A 14,880-nucleotide genomic window follows, 5' to 3' on the forward strand; every position below is an offset into this window, starting at 1 on the left:
GTTTAGTATAAACATACTAACAAGGGCTACATGATGGCTGGTAGACTTGTGTAGATCTCTATGTTTTGATTAGAAGATAACCAAAAGATTGTCTTATTTTGGCTATCAGTTGAACACTGATGCCATCACCTCAGCAATACCTTCATTCAGCTCCCGTGTAAGTCAATAAGAACTGCATCTGGTTTGGCAGGTAGCTGAGTCAGTCGGCAGCCTGGCAGCTTGTGGCATTTGTAGGTTTGTAGGCACCTGACATTGCTATTTCTTCTAGAATTGCTGTTTTTCAGATTGTTAGGAAATGCTACCAAAATAACTTGGAACAGAGCACTTGATGCAGGGCATGTCTAAATGAGTTTTGCATCTTTACATCTTCAGTCTCGACAAAACTTTTCTTCCTTCAGGCTGCCAGTTAATCCTTAGGTAGACAGCAGTTAGTGGGAAAAAATGCATTTTCTCTGCCTGTTATGCTGCTAAATTTCCTTTGGCTTGTTGTAGCTCTGTGTAAGTTAAGTGTTGAAAGAAATCTCATACTCTAGCCACAGAAAGAAGTGAGAACAGAAGAAATCAAACCAGTAATAGTTTTTAAGTAGCATGTAAGTAGAAAGTTCATCATTCACATGTGGAAAGTCAAGCACTTTTTGCTGAAGATAACTAAAGATATGGATATGGATATGGATATGGATATGGATATGGATATGGATATGGATATGGATATGGATATGGATATGGATAAAGAGATCGATGCAGAAGTATTTATGTATAATAACTGCCAGAAGAAGGGGACTGCAAATGTCACAGTCCTAAGTCCTCTTGTGTGTGATCTGCTGCAATAAAATGATTTGGATACTTTGTCCTCCCCAAAGTTGCATAGCGAGTCCAAACATTATACCAGAACTATCAGCATTATTATTGAAACAAAAATACATCATCCTGTTCACTAACAGGGAAAGAAGTGTCACTATAAGGTGAGTGAGCAGACTAAACTGTCAAGTGAAGTAACTTTGTGGCTTCCTAGCACGGTCATGGTGACATGGATAGCTTTATCTGACCCTTGCAGGAAACGTATTTGAGGTTTTTTGTTGTTGTTCTAGGCAGTTTTCCCTGCCATTCTCTGTTTTGTTTATGTATGTGCTGGGGCTAGGAATAGAAATGGGTAGTAACGTATAGCTCCCAGGGATGCTGGCCAAGGAAACCTGACCTTGTGAATTACTTAATACAAGGGCAAACAATGTGTTTTTGAGAAGTGTTTTTAAGTGTCCCACAGACATATTATGCTTATTAATACATGAACTGCAGTGCCTGCAACATCAGTGGAGCCTTAGATTTCAGTTAGGGGCTGAAATTTCCATGAGGAGGACTCTGGAGATTCCCCTATCAAGTCACAGCCAAGCACCCAGGTCAGAACCAATGGAAGCCATCGGTGTTGGTGGAAACAGCAGTCTGCACTGGTACCAGTAGCATCATTAACACTAAAGAAAGCATCAGCGCATCTCGGGCTGAACTAGTAAGAGAACATACAATATACAGAAATAACATGATGAGCGAGCACCTCACCCTTCTTTGGGAACACCAGAAGGGTTAAGATACACCTTGGGACAATTACTTTTGCATGACCAGAAGGAAAAAAATGTTAGAAAAGTCAGGGATTTCATATCTTAGACTTCATACGCAGAATACTAAACATCTGAACTGCCCATGTGTTGAACATCTGATAGAGGTCTGATAGCAGAAGTAAATTACAAAATAATCTCTCAGAGATGCTTATCTAAAATACTAGACCTGTTGAAAGCAATGGCAAAATCATATCATAAGGATTGCTCACTGGCCTAATTCTGCTCCCTCATATAGGAATTTAAATTGGTTAAAAAGCTTCACCTGCGTTGCTACTGGCACTTCACCATTCCAGAGGCATTTTCAGCAGGAGCATTAGGCAATTTATCACCATGTAAGGCCTAAGTTGGAAAAAGAAATTGAAGCTGTTTGTCATTTCTGTTATCAAGATATATAACTGATCTACCCTATGAATAACACAGAATCACAGAACGACTGAGGTCAGATTGGACCTCTGGAGATCATCTAGTTCAACCCTCTGCTCATGCAGGACCATCCAGAGCTGTTTGCCCAGGACAGTGTCCAGATGGCCAATGGCAATCCTGGCTTGTATCATGAGTAGTGTGACCAGCAAGACTAGGGCAGTGATCATCCCCCTGTACTGGGCACTGGTGAGGCCCCACCTTGAATCCTGTTTTCAGTTTTGGGCCCCTCACTACCAGAAAAACATTGAGGTGCTGGAGAGAGTTTTGGGGATATCTCCATAATTGTGCCTTGTAGGCACCACCTTGCATATAGGAAAATCGTGAAAGTGACCTCATTTAAGCTCAGTTTTCTTGATTTTAAAGCTCTCTTTATGAGTCCAGCCATCCTACTGGCAAAAAATAGCTTTGCCCCACTAAGTGATTTGAATCCCATCTGTCCTAGAGACTGATCTGCAAACAGGGTCCTGTGGTCATAGAACTACAAGCCCTCTCACCAACATCACTTTTGCAGCCAATTATTTACATGTGCTGTTAGTGCTTTCCTCCTCACATCTTTTCCTTTCCTCAGCAGGACTGAGACCACCACCTGGGTGCCCAGGACCTTGACTACTGTCTCCAGAGCTCTGTGGTTACTTTTGATACTGTCCAAGTCTACCCTAGCAGTATCATTTGTGCCCCCATAGAAGATCAACAGGGGGTAGTAGTCAGAGAGTCAGACAAATCTCAGCTTTCCCTGCACAATTTCCTGGATCCAGGTCCCTCTGTAGTTGATAGGTCAGGTTAACAGATGGGTGCCTCTGTCCCCTGCAGCAAGGAGTAACCCATTACAATTAATCGCTGTTTCTTCTTGGTGGTATTGCATGCTATAGTGTCAGATCCTTTGCTTGAAGGCACATAAGACTCTTCAAATTTGAGGGCAGTGAACGTATTTTATAGCTGGAAGCTTACAGCTGAGATACAAGCCTTCCTTTTTGTGCCAGAAGTCACCAGCTTCCACCCTTTCCATTCTCCAGAGGTTGTGCTTACCTCTCATGAGGTTCAACAAGGCCAAGATCCTGCACCTGAGCTGGGGTAACCCCCGGTATCAATACAGGATGAAGGATGAAGAGATTGAGAGCAGCCCTGCAGAGAAGGACTTGAGGTACTGGTGGATGAAAGATTGGACATGAGCCAGCAATGTGCACTCGTAGCCTAGAAGGACAATCGTATCTTGGGCTGCATGAAAAAGCATGGCCAGCAGTTTGAGAGAGGTGATTCTGCCCCTCTGCTCCACTCTGGTGACACCTCACCTGGAGTCCTGGGTCCAGCTCTGGAGCCCTCAGTACAGGACAGACATGGACATGTTGGAGAGGGGCCAGAGGAGGGACAAAAATGATCCGAGGGCTGGAACAGCTCTGCTGTAAGGACAGGATGAGAGAGTTGGGGTTGTTCAGCATGGAGAAGGCTCCAGGAAGACCTTATTGTGGCCTTTCAGTACTTAAAAGGGGCCTCTAAGAAAGATGGGGACAGACTTTTTAGCAGGGCCTTTAGTGACAGGACAAGGGGTAAAGGTTTTAAACTGAAAGTGGGTAGATTTAGACTAGATATAAGGAAGATTTTTTTTTTTTTTTTTTTTTTATTGTAAGAGTGGTGAAACACAGGAACAGTTTTCCCAGAGAGGTTATAAATGCCTCATCCCTGGAGACATTCAAGGTCAGGCTGGAAGGGGCTCTCAGAAAGTTGAAGATGTTCCTGCTCATTGCAGGGGAGTTGGACTGGATGACCTTTGAAGGTCCCTTGCAATCCAAACTATTCTGTGATTCTATGAAGCTGAGGAAGCAAAAGATCTCCCCAAATCTCCCATCCCTTTTCCAGGTCAACAGAAGCCCAGGGGCCTCTGCTGAACTTGCTCCAGTGTATCCATGGCATCCCTATATTTTTGGGGATCCAAAACTTGACCCAGCAATCCAGAGCTGCCTCACAAGTGCTGAGTGAGTAGCAGGGCAGGATAACTTCCCTGAATCTGCTGTCTGCGCCCTTGCCAGTACAGCCAAGGACAAGGCTGAGCTTCTTGGCTGCAATGCTGTTTCCCAGATGATCAGCCCTAAGGCTGTACTGCAGCACAGGGGAGTCATGAGACATAATCATTTACTGCAGTTTGTCAGGATACGTGAGAAGCACAAATTCTGAACTAATCAAGAGATTTTGCCTAAGCGCACACTGGAATCAATTTCGTCTCTTTGGTTTAGAAACTGGGACTTGGATTTGAAGTCTGTGGAGTGAGAACTCAATGTGTTCACCTTTGTTTTCTTCCCATTGATTTTTATGTAAAGGAACTGGTAAACACTATTGCTCAGTTAAAAATGCTCAAGAGGTCAGAGATCAAAATACTCCTTATTCTGCACAAACTGTCCCTCTCTTGCAGCACAGTTGCTAAAGAAATAATCCAAATCATCAGATTGAATTGAACGTTATGTGATTGGTGATTGTATCTCCCTGTGATGGCTGAGTCAGAGATTTGGTTACCATGGGATCTCTGCATGCTGTAAACCTTGAAACCTAGCAAGACAGGTGGTTCCACATAAATAATTCTTCAGAAACCTTAGTGCAGTCACATTTGTCACTGGCATGTCTAAAAGGCTCCAGAGCCCAGTGGGGAGGTCTGTCACACGCAGAGTTGTCAGGCACTCGGGGTGCCAGTGGCTGAAGGTCGACAGTTTCTTATCCTGGCATGGGTAGGCAGCAGATCTGCACCGTGATTAGGCTGGAGAAGCTGCAGCTGTGTCCAACGTGATTATGACTTCCCAAAAGTGAGTCTGGCGCCATCAACGACCTTGCCTCTGGTCTGTCCTACAGAGGTCACTGCAAACCCACTTCTGAAACAACTGCAACGGTGTTTCGCAATTCCGTCACATTAACACTGAGTGCAGGCTGAAGGCTCTTTGTCTATAAACAGTGTTTATACCTCGTCCCTGTTTGCACAGTGACAAATAAAAATGTCATGTATGCTTCACAGACAGATCCCATGTAACTGTGAGAGTAAGACATTAGCAAACATTCTGTTATGACTTAACTTCTTGATTTCTTTTTCAATATATAAAGGAGCCTTAAAAGAAAAATGGAAAGAAACATTTTGCCAGGGCCTGTAGAGACAGGACATGAGGCAATGGTTTTAAACTGAGAGAGGATAGATTTAGATTGGACATAAGGAAGAAATTGTTTATGATGAGGATGGTGCGACACTGCAACACGTTGCCCAGAGAAGCTGTGGCTGTCCTGTCATTCTAAGTGTCCCACGTCTGGTTTCACAAGCTGATCTAGTGAAAGATGTCTCTGCCCATTGTAGGGTGGGGTGGACTACATGATCTTTAAAGGTCCTTTCCAACCAAAACCATTCTACGATTCTGTGATTCTAACTAATAAACCCTCCTGGTTGTTGACTAGCTTAGGAGTATAGAAGACATGAAAGTATAGTGAAATGCAGAATCTTGAAAAAAAAGATACTTGAATATAGCTACTTTATAATAACAAAAAGTAACTCCAGAGCCTGTCACACTTGAATACTAGCCAAAAATAAATCCACTTATTTTATGCCTTTTATTTGAGTAACCAGTATCTTCTGTTGTCCATACAGTAAAAGGCATACAGTAAGAAGCAGATTAATCTCAGAGTGGAACTATGTTATAATGGGTGCTCTGTCTTAAGCAGAATAATCATAGGGTCCTAAGAAATCACCTAATAGTCTTATTATGCCACATAACAAAAATTATCTTGGAAGCTGAGATTACAATATTGCAATTGAAGACAGGTGGCTGGCTTTTTTTTCCCCCATGCAGTTTATATTATTAATTTATTAGTTTAATCTGTACTTTTAAAAAGATTCACCATTGAACTTAATAGTTGGCTGACTTCCGAAATACCTCATCCAGAGCAGTGAGAAAGGAGAGTTAAATTTCATTCTAATAAGCCCTGAGGTGGTTTGGTCTTCAAAGGCATATGTTTTCAAGAGCTCCAGTAAGACCTGAGTGAAAAAATGTGATGCCAAGCTCCCAGTAAATAAGACTCAGTGCCTAATTCTCATCAGTAGGTGCCCTTTTCTTACTTCTTTTTTTTTTTTTTTTCCTCAGTAACATCAAGAATTTTAAAACAGTACCAACGTGTTCCATGCAGTGAGGAACCCAAAAGAGCACACATATACCTGGCAAAGGAGAGAGGCTGGTTGAAGAGGCATACAGCAGTTCTCTCCCAGCCACTACAACATCGAGTAGAAAAGCACCTATGAATGTATTCATGGCACAGCAATGAAAGTTAATGAGCATCTATTTAATAGGTCAGGTTTTGATTTATGCTATTGCACAAACGCATATGCTCTGAAAAATCATCAGCTTGAGTAAAAGCCTCCAGTTCACCCACACTTTCTAGCTAGACTGCATCTTTTTTTGTATTTTCCTTCTTTTCTAGCATCTCTACTTCGTCAGGCACAGAAAATCATGGCTGCAATCCAGATAAACATTTAAAACTTGCTTGATTTAAAATATTTTTATTTTTTTCTAATTGAAATCCAAAACAATTAAATTACTTTTTCAGGTCTTGGAAACATTTTCCTCTAATAGTAACATGCAATGACGTGTAAATTTCAGGGGAAAAAAAAAGAGCATATGAGCAATGCAATGCAACAAAAATGTTCATAAGTAGTGACATTTGTTACTGACATGCAATATAGTTTTATTTTAATGGGCATAGGCTTGCATTAGACATCTATATGATTACTTTTGATTGGATTCTTGAGCATATGTATGTGTGTATGTCTGTACATATATTGTCTCCAGAGAGATAGTACCTCTTCTTGAAAAAAAAATAGCTTCTGTCAAGGTCTTGGATGGTAATACGAAAGAAAAAGGTGACACGATGGTTTTTAAAGACTATTAGTATTTAATTTTTGTGTTTTCTGTAGTCAAGTTTTTCCACAAGAATTTATGTATCCCTAGGCTATGCAACATTATGTGTTGTCAGAACTGTCAGAAAAAAAGGAACTGCTTTAGCACATACTACATTTCACATCTAAAGCAGCAAAACCAGGCAGTCTGAATTCAGCTGCACAATAAATAATTTATGTAAGTTTCTGAAAGTCAGGACCCTGTCTTCATTACAGGTGTAACTGGGAACCTAGATAAGGAAAGGCAGGAGATATCATTAGGTATCACGGCACTTCTCTGCAGAGCTTGGAAGATTTATCTCCTAAAGCTAAATGATTTATTCCTCTAATCCTTACGTTGTAGAGTTTTTCTGACAATGTCATTTTTCCAGGTCAGTTGCATCTTAAGTCTATGAATGCCAGAGGATTTCATGGAAATGCAAACCCATCCAGTTACAGAGCACAGAAAATTAGTAACTTATGCTTTAACTGAAGAGATTTTAAAAGCGAGCTCTAAGCGTCCTTACAGAATAAATTAAATACACAAAGAAGCAGCATATCAGGAGGAAAAGAATATGTTTTTAGCAATGTGAAGAAAATTGATAGAAATGTACCTACATCACTTAAGCATCTGGATTTGTACTGTCAGGCTCACTGAAGTTAGTGAAGTGCATAGGTGTATCATAGAATAGAATTTCATGTAATATAAGAAATCATAGAACCATAGAGTCACAGAATCATAGAATGGTTTGGGTTGTAAGGGACCACAAGGATCATCTATTTCTAATCCCCCTGTCATGGGCAGGGACACCTTCCACTAGACCAGTTTGCTCAAAGCCCCATCCAGCCTGTCCTTGAGCATTTCCAGGGTTGGGGCATAAGTAAACAGATAAGTGAAAATGCAGCAGGAAGCATTCAAAATAAGAAGTTACTAAGATAAATTCTCAGGTTAAATGTATGAACATTTGGTTTCATGCTGTTACATAGAAGTCTTGGGAAGTACTTTCCACCATGGTCTCTCAGAGTTACAGCTTGTATATAGGTGTAGAAATCTGAAAATGGAAACTAAAATAGTGCGTTCTAATCTGCAACATTTGCTGTAATGTAAATGTGCTGAACCACAGTCAAGCTGAAGCCTTTGGGACTGAAAAAAATACAGAATTCAGAGATATTCAGTTTCCAAAAGTTTCTTGTACTTTTAAAATTATTATAAAAGAGGATACTTGTCATATTTCAGTGTTTTAAAATAAATTGTTTCTGCAATTTTGTGGTGTTAAATTAAATATATGCCAAATTTATTGATGTCACACTAACAAAGCCATAGCTTACTAATAAATTTAGGTGCATTTGTGTGTTTTGAGTCACTTCAGAGACACGTCATATCCATAGCAGGAGAGAAGCATATGGTTTGGTTTTACTCTTTTCTGTTTAGGGTCATTTTAGCAAGAACAAACTACAATAATAGGGAATTAGGAACAGATACATATTGCTTGTGCAATGTACACTACTGCAGCTTAGAATACTAAACTCAAATGGAATTAAGGAAAGATTGCCATACTAGATAACCATGACTGGTTATATATCCATTTTACAAATGGATAAAAAGAGAGAAGTTGTTAGTGTTGCTTTACACAAAATTAAGTCAAGACTCAGGATCTGAGTTTCTCACCCACTAAATCCCTGTACTTTTAGATTCTTATAGAGCTAATTAAATGTGAAGATATGTGTATACAGTTATATGAACAGGCCTGGGAATATGAGTGTGTACTGTTGGGAGAACTAAGTATTTTGACGCTTGACTAGCATGTCAACATCTTTCTTGTTTCTAACGTATGTCTAAGTACAAACTTCTGAGAATACTCTGTGACTAGACCTATATCCAGACCTTGATTTAACTTCAGTAACAACTATAGGAGTCTTTATCTGACACCAATTAGGGAAATACTCCTTTAGGAAGTATATTCAACTGCACAGAAGCAGAAAACATGAGAGAAACAAATTCTGATAGTGAAATACATGATCCTAGGAAAAAGTTAGACCTCTATCAGAACTAATTACATGTAAAATTGAACAAAAAAAGGGTAGCATTAAATTATTCACATACTTTTAAAATTGCACATTTTGCCATAGTGGACACATACTAAAGAACCAAAATAAGAGAGTCTGGGTGATTTTCTTAAAGACATGGTAGAAAGTACAAAGTCAAGACATCTTTACTTGGGTTTTAGCATTGAGTGGACAAGCCTGAGAAGGAATATTTATAGTGAGGACAACCTCTCCCTGCTTCTAAACTATTTTACGACTTTTAAATTTTTCATCTACCAGATTGGATGATACAGTATCACTAATTGTAGTGACCTACATGGTGCACACATCATCCTCTCCTATTGTATTTGAACACAGGAAAGATGACTGTTCATCTCAAATCAGTTTACTGAAGTGACAGCCCACTCTTCTTCTCTCTTCTATGGCTTGGGACAAAACCCATGTGACGTGGGCACAGTCGGACTGGACATAACTCAGTATGAAAAGGAGCATAAGAACTTTCTCCTGCTGTCAGCAGGCAGACTTCTGAAGACATTCTGTCTTCAGCAGTCAGAGTGCCCCTTCTCAAAGATGACATGGGATTTAGAGAAGGGTATGAGGGAAGCACATGCATGAAGCTATTAGCACTGCCACAGGAAGCCCATTACCTGGAAAGAGAGAACAGATCTCTCTGTGAGTAGCCATGCATGTGGGTGTTGCAGGTTTGGGGTGAATTATTCAGCATCTGATTGATTAAGGATCTACTTTTTAATGTGCGTTCCAACAGTATTTTCTGAACTACATTAGTTCCTTGGATGGAAATCCTGGAGTACTATGAAAGAGAACGACATACATGTAGGTATCTGTTACAGGCTATGAAGTATAATTCAACACCGAAAATCAGTGTTGAAGTGAGTAGGTACAAAAACAAGAGTAGGATAAAAGTTGCAGTGGTATGGGCATACCACAGAAGTGATTAATAAAATGTTTACTCTCCCAAACAAGAAAAGTGAGTTTCAACATTGCACTTATCAGCTGTTCAATCTAAAATTGCTGGGGCCTACAAAATAAATCATTATTAATATCAGAAGATCTTACAGTAGGACAAACAGTAGTTCCACTTTATCGCAGCATTTTCTTCTAAGGTTTCTAGGTGGACTGTGGGAAATTTCCTTCTTTGCTTCTTATTTCACCCTCAGTTAGCATCCTACCTATAATGCTATTTCCAGCAGTGTCAGTCATCAGTAGATACTAGGGAATGGAATGGATGTCATGCCAGCTCTTGATGCTGAAATCCCTTATACTATCTGAATGGAAAACAGGCATGTTTGATTTACCACATTAAACTCAACTGGACTTCAGACTCTGTTGAGGCATGAAGACTGAGGTTCCCAAGCAAATGCAGTCCCTCTGTTCCCTTCACCTATTTGTTGATGTCCATGGTGTTTACACCTTGTGACCTGAACCCCAGTGCATGAAATATCTAGTGAAAAGTGTCAGTTAACTATTTATATCTGACTGTGTTAGCTAAAGTGCATTGCTGCTATTAAGTCTTCTCCCTGATTAAATTTTTATGAAATTTGGAAAATTTATTCCACTCACCAGTCTTATTTCCAGCTTCTTCAGGTACATTGTAGCAACCTGAAACTCCCTTGCAATTAATTTTCACTAAAAACAGTTACACATTCTCTGTTCCCTCTGCTACAATAGCTTTCCTCTGGCTCCTGAATGAAATAATTTGACTTTCCATAAATTATGCTTCACTGCACAGAGCGTCATTCCTATACTCAAAACCCCTCCAAAAATACCATAATAATGTTATCTTCATGCAGCTTCTCTCTACCCATTGAATGAGCTCTTTTAAGACATCTTTAGCCACTCACCATCTCCTTTCAGGGCTCACCCAGAAAGGTGGTCTTTCTCTAGGACAAAGGAGACAAGGATTTATACGAGCAGGTGTCTTTTCCAGCATGCCTGGTAGTAAAACTCTTTTGGACAACAAACCCAATGGCATAACGCAACCAGAAACGGGCCAGAAAGAGATGGAGTGGAACTGTTGGAGACTGTCTTATTCCAAAAGCCTATGAGAGACAGGACGGGGAGGCAGAAAAATGAGAAAGCATATTTTTTTCCTCAAAAAAATGTTTGTAAAAATGCTTCTGTGTTTGACAGTTTGTAATCTGAAAGCTTAATTTAAAGTTTCACTGAAACCTCATATAGTACATAACTATACATTTCTTCAAGAGGTAATGACAATATTTTATGGAACTAAGAAAATGTAACTGGGACTGAAGTAACAGAATACAATTTTTACCCTCAGGTCTAGTTCACAGTTGTTGCTGTGGATTCCTACACAGGGAACTTCAATGTATCCTTTTCTGAATCCACTACCTCCATTAGGTACATGCTTTTAGCTAGAGGGGAGCAAATTTGCAATAGAGAAAGAGAAATTTAATCTGATAAACAGTAGTAGTTTTCTGAAGGATTAAGGCATAGCCTGTTCACCATCAAGATGGATGCTTTATGTGTGGAATGAGTACAGGCTCATACTGATGGTTATGAATATGCAATGGTGTTACCCACTAAAAAAACTTGGGGTATACTCACTTTTAATATACTTATTAGTCTTATCTGGTTGGTTTTGCATAAACTCCCCTTGCTTTTTCAGTGCATCAAAAATTAAGGACGATCTTTAGATGTGAGTTGCAGTGTCTAAAGTTAACTTTGGTAATATGAGCTATCTTCATTGTCCTCTTTATTCCCTGCTCAAGATACTTCTCAGCATTCTTCAACCGTGACAGTAAAAACTCTTATCCTGTGCATAAAGGCTGCTTTTACCTTGTGTTTTAAACCTTTGCCAAGGTGGTACATTGCTAGGATCCATCACTTTTTTCAGTTTAAGAACTCAGGCAGTTTGCTTCCCATAGATAATGATGACTCAATAAATAGCTTTTTTAAAATGTGTGTCAGATTTGGTTTCTGACAACACTGTCAATGTTTATTTAAACTAATTTATTTAAAGAAAATTCATTGTTTATTTCATCACTTTGGCAGAGTTAAATTCAATTGGTATTTTGACAATTTTCTTTTTAATTTAATGAGCCTTTTTTGTTGTCTAAACCTGTATTACTCATTTGCAACGTCAGTCTGCCAGTATCATTACAATGGCTACTATGTGAGTCCAAGGATAAACCTGGAAATTTTTAGTGATGAGTTCCAATTAAAATATAATTGCATAGAAAATTCTGGCATATACTACCAATAAAGAGATAGTAAACAAAATGGATATTTTAACTCGCAGGACTTACAAGCAAATTTCGTGCTTTTGCACAGTAAAGGCCCCTTGTTCACTTGTCAGTTCTTGTAATATCCTTTTTAAAGTGAGGCATATCTTACAAACACTTTTGTTTTAAATATGCTATATATAGTATTTTTTATTTAGAAGTGATTCACTGCATCCATACACATGGAAACAATTGTGGGTATGTAAGAAGACAACATTGTGTGTTCTTTATCAACTTCAGGGTCACGTTAATTTGACGTAGTATGAGTGAATGGCAAAGGAACTTTAGCTTGGAAAAGCTTATTCAGCTAGGGAAATCAAAGCTAGCCTTGAGGAAACCAAATAATCTGGGTACACCAAGACGCATCCACCCTCCTCAACCCTCCACAATGGTTCTTGCAGCACAGCAGGGATACAGTCTCCCCTTCTTGGAAGAAGCAATCAGGACAGCCACGGTGCCAGGGTCATTTTTGGAGAACTGGGATTAGCATCTTCCCTAAGTGCTGGGCTGATCTTGCTTTGGATGAAGGGCCTGAGCCTGCTGCACTCTTCCAGTGCCCATGCATGCAGGTGGGCTCCTCTGCTCGGAGACTTCTCTGTTGACAAGATGCTCTGCTAAGAGGTTTGCATGTGCATGCCAATTAGAGTAACAGGCAATTTGCTGCTCTCCAAGTCTGGCTTTTTAACTTATCTTCATTTACACTCTCAGTTCCCCAGTTACAGGAGAGGGGAATGAAACCCACCCAACACAAACTGAGACAACCAACAGGTTTCACTTACTGGGCTGCGCTGCCTCTGCATGTAGGAGACTGCAGAGCAGTGGGTAGTCTTAGCACATACCTCTGGGCTGCAACTGTTTCTGCAAGAGGCAGATAATCAGCCTGGGGGCTAAATATCCCTGGGCCTTTCTGTGTGAGGGGATTGAGGCAGCACGTCTGCCTGAATGTTTCCCTTACAACTTTTCTTTATCCCATTTCTAGTCCCTGGTGTTTGAAAACTGGATCCCCAACTGATAATGGAGAAGAGCTCCTGCCTTCACACCACATTTCTAAAATGTGCACAAGAAAGTGCCACCAGGCATCAACCTCTTATTCTCTTCCCAAGCCCTATGGTACTATCTCCCTTGTTTACCTGCTCCTCTGTCCTACCATACACTGCAGAGACAGGTCCTGTGCAGGTCACCTTACAGCTCCCTACAGCCTCCATGCCACGCAGACCCTATAAAGCCCATATGCAGCCCCCAGGCTGCCCTCCAGTTAGCCTGCAGCCCCTAGAGAGCTTCTAAACCCCCCTGGCAACCCTTGTGCAGCCCCGCAGTTCCCCCCGCCCCCCACTTCAGCACCCCCATGCAACCACCTCCAGCCTCTCGGCAACCCCCAGGCCTCCCATCCCCTGTAGTGCCACACTCCCCAGCGCCTATGCAGCCCCCCCAGGCATCTTCCAGACCCTACAGAGTCACCCCGCCAAGCGCCCTTCCATCCCCGACACCCCAGTGCCCCCAGCGCCTGTAGAGCCGCCCCCACACACAGGCCGCACGGAGCAAGGCAGCCCGACGGGGCTCCCCGCTCCCCCTGCGTGACAGAGTAATCGCCGCTCCGCAGGGACAGGCGGCCCCGCTGCGGCGGGGAGCCGGCGCTGTTGCGGGCCAGCCCCCCGGCCCGGCCGGCCGCCGCAAGGGTTAACGGCGGGGCCGGCGGCACATGACAGCCGCGGGGCACGGTCGGGCCCGGCGCTGCACGCTGCCGGCGGGGAACACCGGAGGTGAGTGTCGCCGGGCGCGTGCGGCGGCTCCGCGCCCTACCCGGGAGTGCGGGGGGGGAGACGGGCGTGGCTCGGCCCCTTCGCTGCTCCGCTCCCGAGAGCTGCCCCCGGGCCCCCCGCCGGGCGGGGAGAGGGTGAGTCGGCGGCTCCCGGCCTCCGTGTCAGAGCGGGGGGGAGCGCGGGGGGAGAAGAGAAGAAAAAGCAAACCAAACCCTCTTGTGGTGAAGTTACTTCGCAGTTACTCACCTCGCCGACAAGCTGCTGCGGAGATGAGGACGCACCGCTGTCTGGGAGGACGGGACAGACGCCCGCCCGGCAAATTTGTCATCCCGCTGATGAATAAGCGCAGATAGGTACCCGGCAGGAGGAGGCTGCGGAGCGGAGAGCGTGTTGCCGGCCGCCCCGCAGCGGGAGGGCAGCGCGGAGCAGCGTGAGCAGTGCGTGCGGCGCGGAGGGCACCGCGGGCGGTGTCAGCAGTGCGGGAAACGCGACGGGAGCCCGGGCGGAGAGCCTGGGGTGCCGGCCGAAGGGATGCACGGCCCCGCGGACGCCCATGGCCGCGATGCCGAGCGGTGTCTTGCCCGGGCCGTGCCGTCGTCCAGGCAGTGGCCCCGTGGGCAAAAAAACGAGACGTGTCCTGCCCGGTGAGGTGACAGGTCTGCCTCGTCTGCGGGCCTGTGCGTTGCTAGTGACTCCAGCCTCTTAATAGGCTTGAGATTCATGGCTTTCAGCTGTGTCCTCCTCTCCTGAGACCCTGTTTAGCTTTTGGACTTTGTTGAAGCTGCTAATACTTAAGCTGTGAGGTCTGGGGATGAGCTATGGGTGTGATAAGGGGGTGGTAGGTGTCTCTCAGGCCATCTGCCCAGCGGCATGTGCTGGCTGTC

General features: G+C 42.9%; 1 protein-coding gene and 1 long non-coding RNA gene across 7 annotated transcripts in view; one reads left to right on the plus strand and one right to left on the minus strand.

The window, feature by feature from the left end:
• Positions 1 to 10,258: 10,258 nt before the first annotated feature.
• On the minus strand, positions 10,259 to 14,463 carry LOC110362343 (uncharacterized). Its single transcript, XR_002419654.2, has 3 exons — positions 14,243 to 14,463; positions 13,016 to 13,094; positions 10,259 to 12,831 (listed from the first exon to the last, which is right to left on the minus strand). It is a non-coding gene; the product is annotated as an uncharacterized LOC110362343 (long non-coding RNA).
• Positions 13,798 to 14,880, plus strand: part of GLIS3 (GLIS family zinc finger 3) — a 174,703-nt gene continuing 173,620 nt past the window's right edge. For 2 of the 6 annotated variants that reach the window (XM_065047224.1, XM_065047225.1), the window contains exon 1: positions 13,803 to 13,996. In XM_065047224.1, the coding sequence (XP_064903296.1) occupies positions 13,936 to 13,996 (61 nt within the window). In that variant the 5' untranslated portion in view covers positions 13,803 to 13,935. Of the gene's footprint in view, positions 13,997 to 14,049; positions 14,434 to 14,880 lie in introns of those variants that run through there. The other 4 variants (XM_065047226.1, XM_005507156.4, XM_065047228.1 and 1 more) reach the window with 4 other exon arrangements.

Source organism: Columba livia, chromosome Z (genome assembly GCF_036013475.1).
Source record: "Columba livia isolate bColLiv1 breed racing homer chromosome Z, bColLiv1.pat.W.v2, whole genome shotgun sequence".
Lineage (NCBI taxonomy): Eukaryota > Metazoa > Chordata > Aves > Columbiformes > Columbidae > Columba > Columba livia.